This window comes from Mustelus asterias, chromosome 9, assembly GCF_964213995.1.
Source record: "Mustelus asterias chromosome 9, sMusAst1.hap1.1, whole genome shotgun sequence".
In the NCBI taxonomy this organism is placed as follows: Eukaryota; Metazoa; Chordata; class Chondrichthyes; order Carcharhiniformes; family Triakidae; genus Mustelus; species Mustelus asterias.
This window is the reverse complement of record NC_135809.1, coordinates 42,301,558-42,315,913: the sequence shown is the minus strand read 5'-3', so window position 1 is coordinate 42,315,913 and position 14,356 is coordinate 42,301,558. Positions and strand designations below refer to the sequence as shown.

The 14,356-nt window shown below is 43.9% G+C and overlaps 1 protein-coding gene across 3 annotated transcripts in view; it reads left to right on the top strand.

The window, feature by feature from the left end:
- The window catches only part of erc1b (ELKS/RAB6-interacting/CAST family member 1b), a 788,812-nt gene that overhangs the window by 142,879 nt on the left and 631,577 nt on the right, over positions 1 to 14,356 (top strand). For all 3 annotated transcript variants that reach the window (XM_078220074.1, XM_078220073.1, XM_078220075.1), the window contains 2 exons: positions 1,201 to 1,341; positions 2,946 to 3,086. In XM_078220074.1, coding sequence (XP_078076200.1) covers positions 1,201 to 1,341; positions 2,946 to 3,086 — 282 coding nt within the window. The remainder of the gene's footprint in view (positions 1 to 1,200; positions 1,342 to 2,945; positions 3,087 to 14,356) is intronic.

Here is a 14,356-nt window from a genome sequence, read left to right as displayed (position 1 = left end):
TCAAATCAAGTTATTTAAAATGATAGAAGGCTTCTGCAGCAGAGATACAAAGCAACCACTTCCTCTGGTTGGGGAAACCAGAGCAAGGCAGAATTGGAATTAAGCCATTTAGGAGTGAAATTGGGAAGGAGTGTTCCACACAAAGTAACATGGAAATTTGGAACTCTGTTCTCCAAAAGCCAATGGAAGCTGGATAAAATGTAATTTCAAGATGCAGATTGAAATTGTTGTTATGGACATGATCAAGGAATATGGAGGAAAAACATTGTAAATAAAGAGAATTTGAAGATAATCTATGATCTGATTGGATGCCTGACCTCTGTTCCTACGTTCTGCAGCCTGATGGGCATTCATAAAGACTCCAGCAAAAGCCTGATTGTTAAATGGGCTAACTCTACCAGACTAAGGATGGTGAAGCAGCAAAGAATAGGATGTGCAGCAATGGAACAAACCTGGGAATTGATTGGACAGTAGCTGTTGCTATGCGTCGAATAGACAGTGATTGAACACAAATCCCTGTGTGTTGTGTTTGCGAGAGAATTACGACCTCCTGTCAGAGGCACGACCCTCTGTATTCGTGACCAAAACAAATGTGACTTGGTGCCTATCCTTGGAGTAAGTGACTGGAAGCGTGATCAATGCTAACAGGATTTCTATAAGGAGAAGAGACACTGAGACATCGACAGCAGGAACGCAGGATCAAACACTGTACAAGAAGCAGCAAGACCCCGAGTCTGGGACTTGGAGCCATTGGAAGAAACCCCACCAACAGGGAATCTGAGCAGTTCACCTCGCCACTGGTTGTATCTTTAAGTTTAAGCTGCGAGTTTGGATATTTTGTGAAGTTTTGATACCTTTCGAATACTTGTGTGTGTAACAAAGTAAGTCAGAGATTAGTTACTTTGAGGCACAAGTTAGCTACTTTGTGAATAACAAAGTTTGATGCCTTGTGAATTTTGTGGTAACTTGGTAGTGTATGCGAAAGGAGATTAGTTGTACAATAATTCAAGCTTCTTAGTGTTTTTTTTTATGGCATCAGTTGACCTGAGTTCAAGGGCAACAGTTCTGGTGGCATGAGATTTAGAGGATGCACAAAATTATATCTCCTTTGGATAATAACATCTGTCTCATTAATCACCATGAGTAAACATGATTTATTTTTCTCACTAATACTTGATTGATTGTACTAACTTGTTGCAGGAGAGAATAATTGAGCGGCTTAAAGACCAACGAGACAGAGATGAAAGAGAAAAGCTAGAAGAAATTGATGCTTACAAGAAGGAGTTAAAAGAAGTTAAAGAACGGGTTAGTGGTCTCCAAGGAGATGTCTCAGAAAAGGAGGTGAGTAATAAATGCTTTTCCATGTAGTAGTATGTGATGTAAAGTGAGGAAGTTTATCAAACATGAATGTTTCTTGTTTAAGAGCGATATGTATAAAATAATGGATGCCATGGAATGACCTTATTGAGCAATTTAGCTAACTCAATGGGATATATCAACAAAACTGGAATCACAGGTTGTCTCAAATTCGAGGTGAATCACAGCAATAAATTCCAGATATCAATTATTTACAATACTTCTTGCAATATTCTGTTGAAATTTTTGTGATTGACTAGGGAGTCATTGGGAGATGCTAGTCAAAAATGACCATTGGTATGGGTAGAAAAATTGGTGGAGCAATTTTAGAGTAGGTACAAGTCAGAAAATTCAGGGCAGAAATGGCAACGAGAATGGAGGAACTTGAAATGAAAATCTAAAACAGGTTGGAAATTTCCCTGCGTAAGCTATTGTCAGGAAACAGGTAGTTTTCAGAAATCTATATTTGTATTTGTGTGTAACAGAAATAAGGTATAGCTTTAACTAAGTTTAATTTTGTGTTTCTGCATGAGAAAAGTTAAAACTTTAGATTGCTTTATCTTAAACAAAGGTGCTTGCCTGCCTGTGGGTTTTGGTTTCATTTTAAACTGTGGCTGCATTGTAATGAAAGGTTTACGATGTAAAAGCAATTATAGAGGTGAAGAAGCTGAGCTCTTGCTTATCAACCAGGGCCTCATACTTGTGGTTCAATTGGAACCAGGTATCTGAGAAGAAAGCAACTCTCTCAGAAACTACCAGCAGAGGCAGGACCGTCGAGTAAGTTGTAGAAAACAAGAGAACAGAGAGTTCTTTAAAAAACAGGGAATGGAAGAGTAGTCCCAGGAAGACTGAAGTGAAAGGTACTGTTCACTGAAGTTAAAAAAGGGGCAGAGGGAGGCTCTCAGTTAGAGACAGAGAGGTGAAAGATGCACACTTGCAGAAATCAGCTAGTGAGAAGCCAGATATCTGAAGTAATCCTAAAGTCGGTGACACCTTAATACAGCCTGTGAAGCAGTGGTGTTCTGTTGGCATGGCGGGGTACCTGAGAGATTGTGTAACTGCATTTGGAAATCCAAGGCAGAGGAATACTGAATGAAAGGAGAGATTGAAGTCCTTGAAGTGGATCCTTGGTGAAGACATCCAAGAGAAAACTTTGTTTGGGGATGATTCAAAGTGTGTTTCTTTGAGAGTAGAGTCTGGAAACACTTGTGTAGAAGTCTGATTTCCAGTAAGACTAGACGAGTACCAGCAAGGGTGGGGGGGGGAGGAATGAGAAATCTGCAGGAGTTATATTGGGTGGCATCTTCCACTTGGTTTCAGAGTGCAATGTGTCTTAAAAGTGTTGTGGTAGCGAGGGAGTAGTGTATTACAGTTAATCTATTCATCTTTATAAATGTTTTATTCTTTTGTTAAAAGTTAATTCGCGGTTCTGTGGCTATGTTCATCCACATCATTTTTAAAAAATTGTTATGGTATATCGAGCCAAGGTTCCATTCTGAGACCTGACTGTCCAGTAGTAACATCAGCTGGCATCATATCATTATGTTAACAATGTTTGAATAAAAGCACTGATAAATTTAATGCTGTAGGCTATGCTCCTGGACCTGAAAGAGCATGCCTCATCTTTGGCTTCATCTGGACTGAAGAAGGATTCCAAGCTGAAATCACTGGAGATATCTCTTGAACAGCAGAAGGAGGAATGCACTAAACTCGAAGCACAACTACGGAAGGTAAATTGGTGTTCTAACACTTCAGCTTAAGAGTAATCTCTCCATTTTAAAATTGAACACATTTTAACTGATTAATACTGGCTATAAGATCAACCTGTCAACCTTTTTAAAGCATGCTGTTTGTAATCATTAGTTGAATTCTGTTCAGTCTCAGAAGACTAAGCCAATATTCATAGAGATGCTTGACATGTATTCTGTCGTGCAATGTAATTCCATTTCCAGATAACTTTTAAATCCAAATCATGACTATGTTTGTGAATCAACCCAGAGAATACTGTCATATATAATGAACCAACATTTTCTCGTCTGAAAAATCATGGAACAAATTTTCCGGTCTCCAAATTGCAGGAGGTTGGATCTATGACTAAATGCGCATCAGGATCCTATGGAAGTCCTGAATGATGGACCTATGGGAACTGCTTAGGAAGTTTAAACTTCCGATGAGCCCTTGCTCCTTGTGACACTCGGCTAATGTCTCTGACTCTGAGCTAGAGTTGGAGACTTTGAATGGTTGCACAGTACTCACTTGAATAGTTACCTGGGAAATGTTGGACAGATTAAAACCTAGTTGAGCCTGTGGGTAACTCCTCAGCTGACTCCCCAATAAACCCCTGCCCAATACAAACCTCCCCTCCCACCCCCCCCAACATGCCGACTAGCCCCCATCATCATACCCTCCCCTCCGATCTGTAACAGCTACCTTCCCGACTTGTACTGACTGCCTACCTGAATGCTGTGACCCTACACCATGGCCACCATTTCCCAGATCCTCCATCCGGTCATCGCCACCTGGACCCGCTGCTGCACACGCTACCCCACAACCAACTTGACACATTATGCATACGTTCCATGAATGATGTTGAAAAAGATGTGGATGCAGCCGAAACAGACCTGGGAGTCTTAGACGCAACTACCAAGTTAAATGTCTAAGCCATATATGAAGCATGTAACATAGCCAAAACAATAGAAATTAATCCGAGGAAATTGAGATCAAACTGATTGTACCAGTTTTCATGACTGAGACATTTCTTAAAGGCACAGTATCCTTGTACTGCTTTAATTGTGGGGATTTTAATCTTATAGGGGGCGGCTCGGTGGCATAGTGGTTAGCACTGCTGCCTCACCGACCTGGGTTCGGTTCCCGTCTTGGGTCACTGCCTGTGTGGAGACAGCATGTTCTCCCATGTCTGTGTGGGTTTCCTCCGGGTCCTCTGGGTTTCCTCCGGGTCCTCTGGTTTCATCCCACAGTCCAAAAGATGTGCTGGTTAGATGCATTGGCCATGCTAAATTCTCCTTCAGTGTACCCAAACAGGTGCTAGAGTGTGGCGACTAGGGGATTTTCACAGTAACTTCATTCCAGTGTTAATATAAGCCCACTTGTGACACTAATAAATAAACTTTAAACAACTTTATACTTTAAATCAAATTGTCAAAGATGGCCTAGTGGACATTAGTTCATAGTGTATTCAGCACAGTTTCTTTTGAACAATATGTTTTGGAACCAACCAGGAAGCAAGCAATTTTAGATCTGGGTATGTGTAATGATGGTGTGGAGATGCCGGCGTTGGACTGGGGTAAACACAGTAAGAGGTTTAATAACACCAGGTTAAAGTCCAACAGGTTTATTTGGTAGCAAAAGCCACACAAGCTTTCAGAGCCCCAAGCCCCTTCTTCAGGTGAGTGGGAATTCTGATCACAAACAGGGCATATAAAGACACAAACTCAATTTACATGAATAATGGTTGGAATGCGAATACTTACAGCTATCAAGTCTTTAAGATACAAACAATGTGAGTGGAGAGAGCATCAAGACAGGCTAAAGAGATGTGTATTGTCTCCAGACAGGACAGCCAGTGAAACTCTGCAGGTCCAGGCAGGCTGTGGGGAATTACAAATAGTGTGACATGAACCCAATATCCCGGTTGAGGCTGTCCTCGTGTGTGGAACTTGGCTATCAGTTTCTGCTCAGCGACTCTGCGCCGTCGTGTGTCGTGAAGGCCGCCTTGGAGAACGCTTACCCGAATATCAGAGGCTGAATGCCCGTGACCGCTGAAGTGCTCCCCAACAGGAAGAGAACAGTCTTGCCTGGTGATTGTCGAGCGGTGTTCATTCATCCGTTGTCGCAGCGTCTGCATAGTTTCCCCAATGTACCATGCCTCGGGACATCCTTTCCTGCAGCGTATCAGGTAGACAACGTTGGCCGAGTTGCAAGAGTATGTACCGTGTACCTGGTGGATGGTGTTCTCATGTGAGATGATGGCGTCTGTGTCGATGATCTGGCACGTCTTGCAGAGGTTGCTGTGGCAGGGTTGTGTGGTGTCGTGACAAGCCCTCCGTATACACAGGATCTGCTCGGATGAGGAGGATCGCAACAGACACCTCCAGACCCTGAAAGATGCCCTCATAAGAACAGGATATAGCGCTCGACTCATCGATCAACAGTTCCAACGCGCCACAGCGAAAAACCGCACCGACCTCCTCAGAAGTCAAACACGGGACACGGTGGACAGAGTACCCTTCGTCGTCCAGTACTTCCCCGGAGCGGTGAAGCTACGGCATCTCCTCTGGAGCCTTCAACATGTCATTGATGAAGACGATCATCTCGCCAAGGTCATCCCCACACCCCCACTTCTTGCCTTCAAACAACCGCACAACCTCAAACAGACCATTGTCCGCAGCAAACTACCCAGCCTTCAGGAGAACAGTGACCACGACACCACACAACCCTGTCACAGCAACCAGAAACTGTTCACAGACTCTGGGCACTTAGAGCTGGGAGAAGCCCTGAGAACCATTATTTGTAGCTGGGTGTTGCGGTTTGGACCCCATGTAGTTTGCAGCTCATAGAGAAGCTCTTGGAGCTGTTAGACTCCAGGCAGTTAGGGCGCAGGAGAAGTTCTATGCAGCTGAGAAAGTGGCAGAATGTCACTGGTTCCATGCGGGAGAAGGTTAAGGCTCAGGAGAAGCCCTGGGAGCCTTTTATAGTTATGTGCAGTCAGGAAACTAGAGGTCAGAGAATCCTGGGGCAGTGCTAGCTCAATGAAGCTAGTGGTCGGCAAAAGAATAGGAATTGTGCCAGTCATTAGAGATGGGAGTGCTAGTGGTGGATTGGGTACAATGTATTGAGATGGATCGAAAAGTGGTTGGCAGAAAAGAAACCAAAAGTAGGAATAAACGGATCTCTTTCCAAATAACAAGGAGTGACTAGTGAAGGACTGCAGGAATTGGAGCTGGGAATCCAACTATTCACAATATATATTAATGTTTTAGGGGAGGGAACTAAATGTATTATCTCCAACTTTGCAGATGACACAAAGTTGGGTGGGAGGATGAGTTGTGAGGAGTATGGAGAGATGCTTTAGTGTGATTTGGATAAGCTGAGTGAGTGGGCAAATGCACGGCAGATGCAGTGTCATGTGAATAAATGTGATGTTATCCACTTTGGCAAAAACAGGAAGACAGATTATTACCTGAATGGCTACAAATTGAGAGGGAAATGTGCTAGGAGACCTGTGTGTCCTCGTACACCAGTTGCTGAAGGTATGCATGCAGGTGCAGCAACAGTAAACAAGGCAAATGGTATGTTGGCCTTAATAGCGAGAGGATTCGAGTACAAGAGCAGGAATGTCTTGCTACAATTATATAGGATGTTGGTGAGGCCATACCTGAAATATTGTGTGAAGTTTTGGTCTCCTTATCTGACGAAGGATGTCCTTGCTCTATTGGAGTGCAGAGAAAGTTTACCAGACTAATTCCTGTGATGTGGGACTGACTTGTAAGGAGAGATTGAATTGGTTAGGATTATGTTCGCTGGAGTTTAGAGGGGGATTCTAATAGAAACCTATAAAATTCTAACAGGGCTAGAAAGAATAGATGCAGGAAGGATGTTCCCAATGGTGGAGGTGTTCAGAACCAGAGGTCATAGTCTCAGGATATTGGGTAAACCTTTCAAGATTGAGATGAGGAGAAATTTCTTCACCCAGAGAGTGGTAAGCCTGTGGAATTCGTTACCCAGAAGACAGTTGCGGCCAAAACATCACCCTCAATGGCCACTATATCCTTCCTTGAATAAGGAGACCAAAAGTGCGCACAATATCAAGGTGTGGTCTCACCAAGCCTCTTCCAGTGCAGCAATTCTCCATTACTCCTGTACGCAAATCTCCTTGCAATAAAGACAAATATACCATTTGCCACCTAATTGCTTGTTGCACCTGAATGTTAGCTTTCAATGACTTATGACTAAGAGTATCTAGGTCTCTTACGATATTGACATTTTATAATCTCCATCCATTTAAGAAATACACTGCATTTCTGCATACTCTTTGACAATTTGCAGATACGCCAATTATTCCACTTCTGCTTTTTCCTTGGCAGTATCTTGAGGAGGAAGTTGGATTAGAATGAATCTTCTGAGAGCAGAGTTCACTTGCTGTTTGGTCCAGATATTGCAGGGTTTAAAAGGATGAGAAGGAAGAAAGGCATAATGTCACTATGAACCCCAGTTAAAACAAATCCCTCTTTCCCCATTTCCGACTGCCTGTGTGGTCTGCCTCACCTGAAGCCCTAATACTTTCTCCATATAAAAGTTGCTGGAAAGTCAGTCATCTTTCTCTCTCTGCTGATATGGGCTGTTTTAAAATAAAAGCATGATCTTCAGTTGGCTTGAGATGCAGTTAGACCCTATCAAATGAGCATGGTATAAATGAACTAAGCAACGCATATCTTAGAGCTTAAGTTATAAAAGAGTTCTGTGCTGTCATATGAGCAAGTGCTGATTTTGAGTTGCAGACATGCTTAGTTCAGTACATTCTTGGATGATCTGGCTGGCTCCTCTTACCTTGCCAGATCTCATAAAGTAATTAGACTTTTAAGTTATCGTTCTTGGAATCATTGAGTTTGTACTGGAATTCCAGTCGGCACAGTATCTGTTGTGTAGAATATGTAACAACTCCATTACTGAAGAATAATATATGCATATGAGGTCATTGTCGCCAGCCATTTACGGAGTTTTGGCACAAGTATCATGCAGCATGAAATAATCTATAGAAATTGAACCTTGCAGGTGGTAGGTTTTTGCTTATGGGGAACAAATTTTCTAATGAGCAATTTTTCATTACATATTCATTAAACACGTATTTGCTTTCAGTGTACTCCACCACAGGTTTTATTGCTTCAAAGTGAATAAGATGCATAAAGCTTGTCGAGACCAGGTGGCATTAAAGGAGTCATATTTGTAGTCACCATTATACCACCAATTGTATTGCGGTCATGATAAACCTTGCTGGCAAGGCATGATGGAGTAGCTTTCAGAGGTATGTCATTGCCGGTCAGCTTTTTGGGGGCACAGGAAAGCCATACATCTCTCATTTAATGCCTGAATGAACACTGACTTGTGCTGGAATTGGATAATAGGTGTCAGTTGGCTCATTAATGAGCATCCAACTAGGAAACCCTCGGCAACCTCTGACTTAACTGTGAGAGGTTTAGATGCTGCTGGGACACTTAGGTAAGACCTTTCCCACAACTAAGTGGGTCCAGCTGCAATGGTTTCCACTGCAAGGGGTTGCATTAAATCCAGCCAATAATTTAAAATTCTGAGAGGAGAAAGGACAATGTAACAATTTCTTGCTTCACTAAGTTTAAAAAAAAATGTCATCCTAAACTTCTCAACACAATATTGCATTACGGAGTTGTCAAGTATTCTAAAGCATGGCTTGTATTACCAGTCACATAGAAAACATTGTGTGGATTGGTGTATGGTTAGACTCTCAAGTGATATCAATCTGTCTTTCAAATATTTGTAATACTTCTGTTTGCTGCCATCTGTCTGAATGTTATTGCATACTTAGAAATGGATTGTATAAAATTTCTTGTAAAGATATGTTGGTTGCTGCATGCCCTTTTAGGGTTCTCGTGATATCAAGTCACTTCAGCATTATAAACCCTTGCTTCATCAAGTGCTAAGAGCTCTTGATAAAAATGCATAGAGAAAAAATATACAGAATTACTGTGAACACCCAGAGGCTTTATGGAAAGCCATTTTAGTGAAATGCAGTCATTTTATAAAACTTGAAATTCAAGTTGTTGTGAATTTGCTGCTCAGATGAACTTCTGTGATACATAGTCTAGACACAAGGACATGAGCATGTCCATTACAGACTCCAGGGACCTGACGGTTCTAGTAAAACTGCCAGCTAAACCCTCTCTGGATTCCTTCCTTCCTTAGTGCCCCAGAAAGTGGCAGTGAGTTACTCTCTTGAACTCTGGGCGTCAGAGGTTTTATATATATAGCACTACAATGCCAAGTAGTATTGCAAGGCACACAGTTCCAGCATTTAGGACTGTACTGAATTTGGGAGCACTGGGAAGCGACATCTAGGAGCATTGCATGGTAGTTCTAAATTTGGGTGGTGCGAGGGTGAGGCTTGAGGATTTAGCTCTATTTAGAGTGGAACGAGACCCAGAACCCAAGCTCTAGAATCCAGGGTCTGTGAGAGCACTGGAAGAATTGTGAGATGAGAGAACACTGGAACTGCAGTTCAGGGATTTGTGAACTCACAAAGTAGTTCTGTCAGGAGAAAGTTAGGGTGACATGTCCAGGAATCCAGGATACCTGCAAATGCAGTTTTGGTGCATGGGAGGGCTAACTCTGTCAGTAATAAAACAGAAACTGCTGGAAAAACGCAGTAAACCTGGCAGCATCTGTGGAGAGAGAAACAGAGTTAACATTGATGTTTGCATTTAACTCTACCAGTATTGAACGGGTTGCTTGATCTAGCAGAATTGGTCCACTGTGCAGGTATATATGGCTCAGAAAAACTAGGTTCAAGGTATCCTTGTACCTCAAAAATAATTCAGAATTACACTTTTTTTATGTTCTTACTCCCAATGGGCACTATCCCAAACCAAAGATTTTAACACCAATTTTGCATTCAAGTGTGCTCAATGCTCTTAATTACGATTTGACAGCAAAAGTTTTAAGTTGGACTGATATTAACATCAAATTTGATAATGCGCTCTAAACGACCCAAATCACTCAGTAACCTGTATTTGAAAAATACAAAGAAATTAATTACTTAATATCTAGTCCCAAAAAAATTATTCTGCTACACATTATATACTTGAGAATGAATTCATTCTTCATTCATTTTAGTCTCAGGGGCCATACTTTCCACCCAACCAGCCCCCAGGATTTAGGGCCCGTTTAACTTCCTCCTCCTCCAGACTTCACCAATATTTACTTCTCTCCAACGGTCCTCATTATTATTGTATTGGCTTCAAAACTGTAGCAGGACCATCTGGGAAACGTCGCTTCTGGTTTCTGGCTGGCCCTGTAACCTGATATAGAACATAGAACATAGAACAGTACAGCACAGAACAGGCCCTTTGGCCCACGATGTTGTGCCGAGCTTTATCTGAAACCAAGATCAAGCTATCCCACTCCCTATCATCCTGGTGTGCTCCATGTGCCTATCCAATAACCGCTTAAATGTTTCTAAAGTGTCTGTCTCCACTATCACTGCAGGCAGTCCATTCCACACCCCAACCACTCTCTGCGTAAAGAACCTACCTCTGATATCCGTCCTGTATCTCCCACCACGAACCCTATAGTTATGCCCCCTTGTAATAGCTCCATCCACCCGAGGAAATAGTCTTTGAACGTTCACTCTATCTATCCCCTTCATCATTTTATACACCTCTATTAAGTCTCCCCTCAGCCTCCTCCGCTCCAGAGAGAACAGCCCTAGCTCCCTCAACCTTTCCTCATATGACCTACCCTCCAAACCAGGCAGCATCCTGGTAAATCTCCTCTGCACTCTTTCCAGCGCTTCCACATCCTTCTTATAGTGAGGTGACCAGAACTGCACACAATATTCCAAATGTGGTCTCACCAAGGTCCTGTACAGTTGCAGCATAACCCCACGGCTCTTAAACTCCAACCCCCTGTTAATAAAAGCTAACACACTATAGGCCTTCTTCACAGCTCTATCCACTTGACTGGCAACCTTTAGAGATCTGTGGATATGGACCCCAAGATCTCTCTGTTCCTCCACAGTCTTCAGAACCCTACCTTTGACCCTGTAATCCACATTTAAATTAGTCCTACCAAAATGAATCACCTCACATTTATCAGGGTTAAACTCCATTTGCCATTTTTCAGCCCAGCTTTGCATCCTATCTATGTCTCTTTGCAGCCTACAACAGCCCTCCACCTCATCCACTACTCCACCAATCTTGGTGTCATCAGCAAATTTACTGATCCACCCTTCAGCCCCCTCCTCTAAGTCATTAATAAAAATCACAAAGAGCAGAGGACCAAGCACTGATCCCTGCGGCACACCGCTAGCAACCTGCCTCCAATCCGAAAATTTTCCATCGACCACCACCCTCTGTCTTCGGTCAGACAGCCAGTTACCTATCCAATCGGCCAACTTTCCCTCTATCCCACACCTCCTCACTTTCATCATAAGCCGACCATGGGGGACCTTATCAAACGCCTTACTAAAATCCATGTATATGACATCAACTGCCCTACCTTCATCAACACACTTAGTTACCTCCTCAAAAAATTCTATCAAATTTGTGAGGCACGACTTGCCCTTCACGAATCCGTGCTGACTATCTCGGATTAATCCGCATCTTTCTAAATGGTCGTAAATCCCATCCCTAAGGACCCTTTCCATCAATTTACCAACCACCGAAGTAAGACTAACCGGTCTATAATTACCAGGGTCATTTCTATTCCCTTTCTTAAACAGAGGAACAACATTCGCCATTCTCCAGTCCTCTGGCACCATCCCCGTGGACAGCGAGGACCCAAAGATCAACGCCAAAGGCTCTGCAATCTCATCCTTTGCCTCCCACAGAATCCTAGGATACATTTCATCAGGCCCAGGGGACTTATCGACCTTCAGTTTATTCAAAACTGCCAAGACATCCTCCCTCCGAACATCTATTTCCTCCAGCCTATTAGCCTGTAACACCTTCTCTTCCTCAAAAACATGGCCCCTCTCCTTGGTGAACACTGAAGAAAAGTATTCATTCATCACCTCGCCTATCTCTACTGACTCCATACACAAGTTCCCACTACTGTCCTTGACCGGCCCTAACCTCACCCTGGTCATTCTTTTATTCCTCACATAAGAGTAAAAAGCCTTGGGGTTTTCCTTGATCCGATCCGCCAAGGACTTCTCATGTCCCCTCCTAGCTCTCCTAAGCCCCTTTTTCAGCTCATTCCTTGCTAACTTGTAACCCTCAATCGAGCCATCTGAACCTTGTTTCCTCATCCCTACATAAGCTTCCCTCTTCCTTTTCACAAGACATTCCACCTCTTTTGTGAACCATGGTTCCCTCACTCGGCCATTTCCTCCCTGCCTGACAGGAACATACCTATCAAGGACATCCAGTATTTGTTCCTTGAAAAAGTTCCACTTTTCATTAGTTCCTTTCTCTGACAGTTTCTGTTCCCAACTTATGCCCCCTAATTCTTGCCTAATCGCATCATAATTACCCCTCCCCCAATTGTAAACCTTGCCCTGCCGTACGGCCCTATCCCTCTCCATTGCAATAACAAAAGACACCGAATTGTGGTCACTATCTCCAAATTGCTCTCCCACAACCAAATCTAACACTTGGCCCGGTTCATTTCCCAGTACCAAATCCAATGTGGCCTCACCTCTAGTCGGCCCATCCACATATTGTGTCAGGAAACCCTCCCGCACACACTGCACAAAAACTGCCCCATCCAAACTATTTGACCTACAAAGGTTCCAATCAATATTTGGAAAGTTAAAGTCCCCCATGACAACTACCCTGTGACCCCCACACATATCCATAATCTGCTTAGCAATTTCTTCCTCCACATCTCTATTACTATTTGGGGGCCTATAGTAAACTCCTAGCAACGTGACCGCTCCTTTCCTATTTCTAACTTCAGCCCATATTACCTCAGTGTGCAGATCCCCCACGAAGTGCCTTTCCGCAGCCGTTAAACTATCCTTGATTAACAATGCCACTCCTCCACCTCTTTTACCAGCTTCCCTACACTTACTGAAACATCTATACCCCGGAACGTCCAACAACCATTCCTGTCCTTGTTCTACCCACGTCTCCGTAATGGCCACAACATCGTAGTCCCAAGTACCAATCCACGCCCCAAGTTCATCTACCTTGTTCCGGATGCTCCTTGCATTGAAGTAGATACACTTCAACCCACCTTCCTGTCTACCAGTACCCACCCTTGACCCTGATACCTTCCCCAATACCTCACCACCCTCACTGACTTCTGGACTTCAACTCCCTTTCCCACTCCCCTGACAAATTAGTTTAAACCCCCCTGAAGAGCCGTAACAAATTTCCCTCCGAGGATATTGGTGCCCCTCTGGTTCAGGTGCACCCCGTCCTGTTTGTACAGGTCCCACCTTCCCCAGAACGTGTTCCAATTATCCACGTATCTGAAACCCTCCCTCCTACACCATCCCTGCAACCACATATTTAACTGCTCTCTCTCCCTGTTCCTCAACTCGCTATCACGTGGTACCGGCAACGTACCAGAGATGACCACATGTTTCGTCTTGGCTCTCAGCTTCCAGCCCAGCTCCAGAAATTCCTGCTTTAAATCCCCGTCCCTTCTCTTACCTATGTCATTGGTACCAATGTGCACCACGACTTGTGACTGTTTCCCCTCCCCCTTCAGAATCTGGAAAACACGGTCTGAGACATCACGGACCTTGGCATCCGGTAGGCAACATACCATCCGTGAGTCTCTTTTGCTGCCACAGAACCTCCTATCTATCCCTCTAACTAACGAGTCCCCAATAACTATCGCCCTCCCGCTCTCCCCCTTTCCCTCCCGAGCCACAGAGACGGACACAGTGCTGGAGATCCTCTCACTGCGGCTCCCCACTGGTATGTCATCCCCCTCAACCGTATCCAAAGCGGAATACTTGTTGCTAAGGGGAACGACCACCGGGGATCCCTGCACGGACTGCTTCCTCCCAGCCCCTCTCACCGTCACCCATCTGTTTTCAATCCTCGGAGTAACTGTATTCCTAAAGCTTGTGTCTATGGCCATCTCTGCGTCCCTGATGATCCTAAGTTCATCCAACTCCAGCTCCAGTTCCCTAACACGGTTTTGGAGGAGCTGCAGATGGGTGCACTTCCCACAGGTGTAATCAGTAGGGACACTGTCGTCGTCCCTCACCTCAAACATAGTGCAAGAGGAACATTGCACTGCCTGCACACCCATCCCCTCGAGATACCTTGCCAGT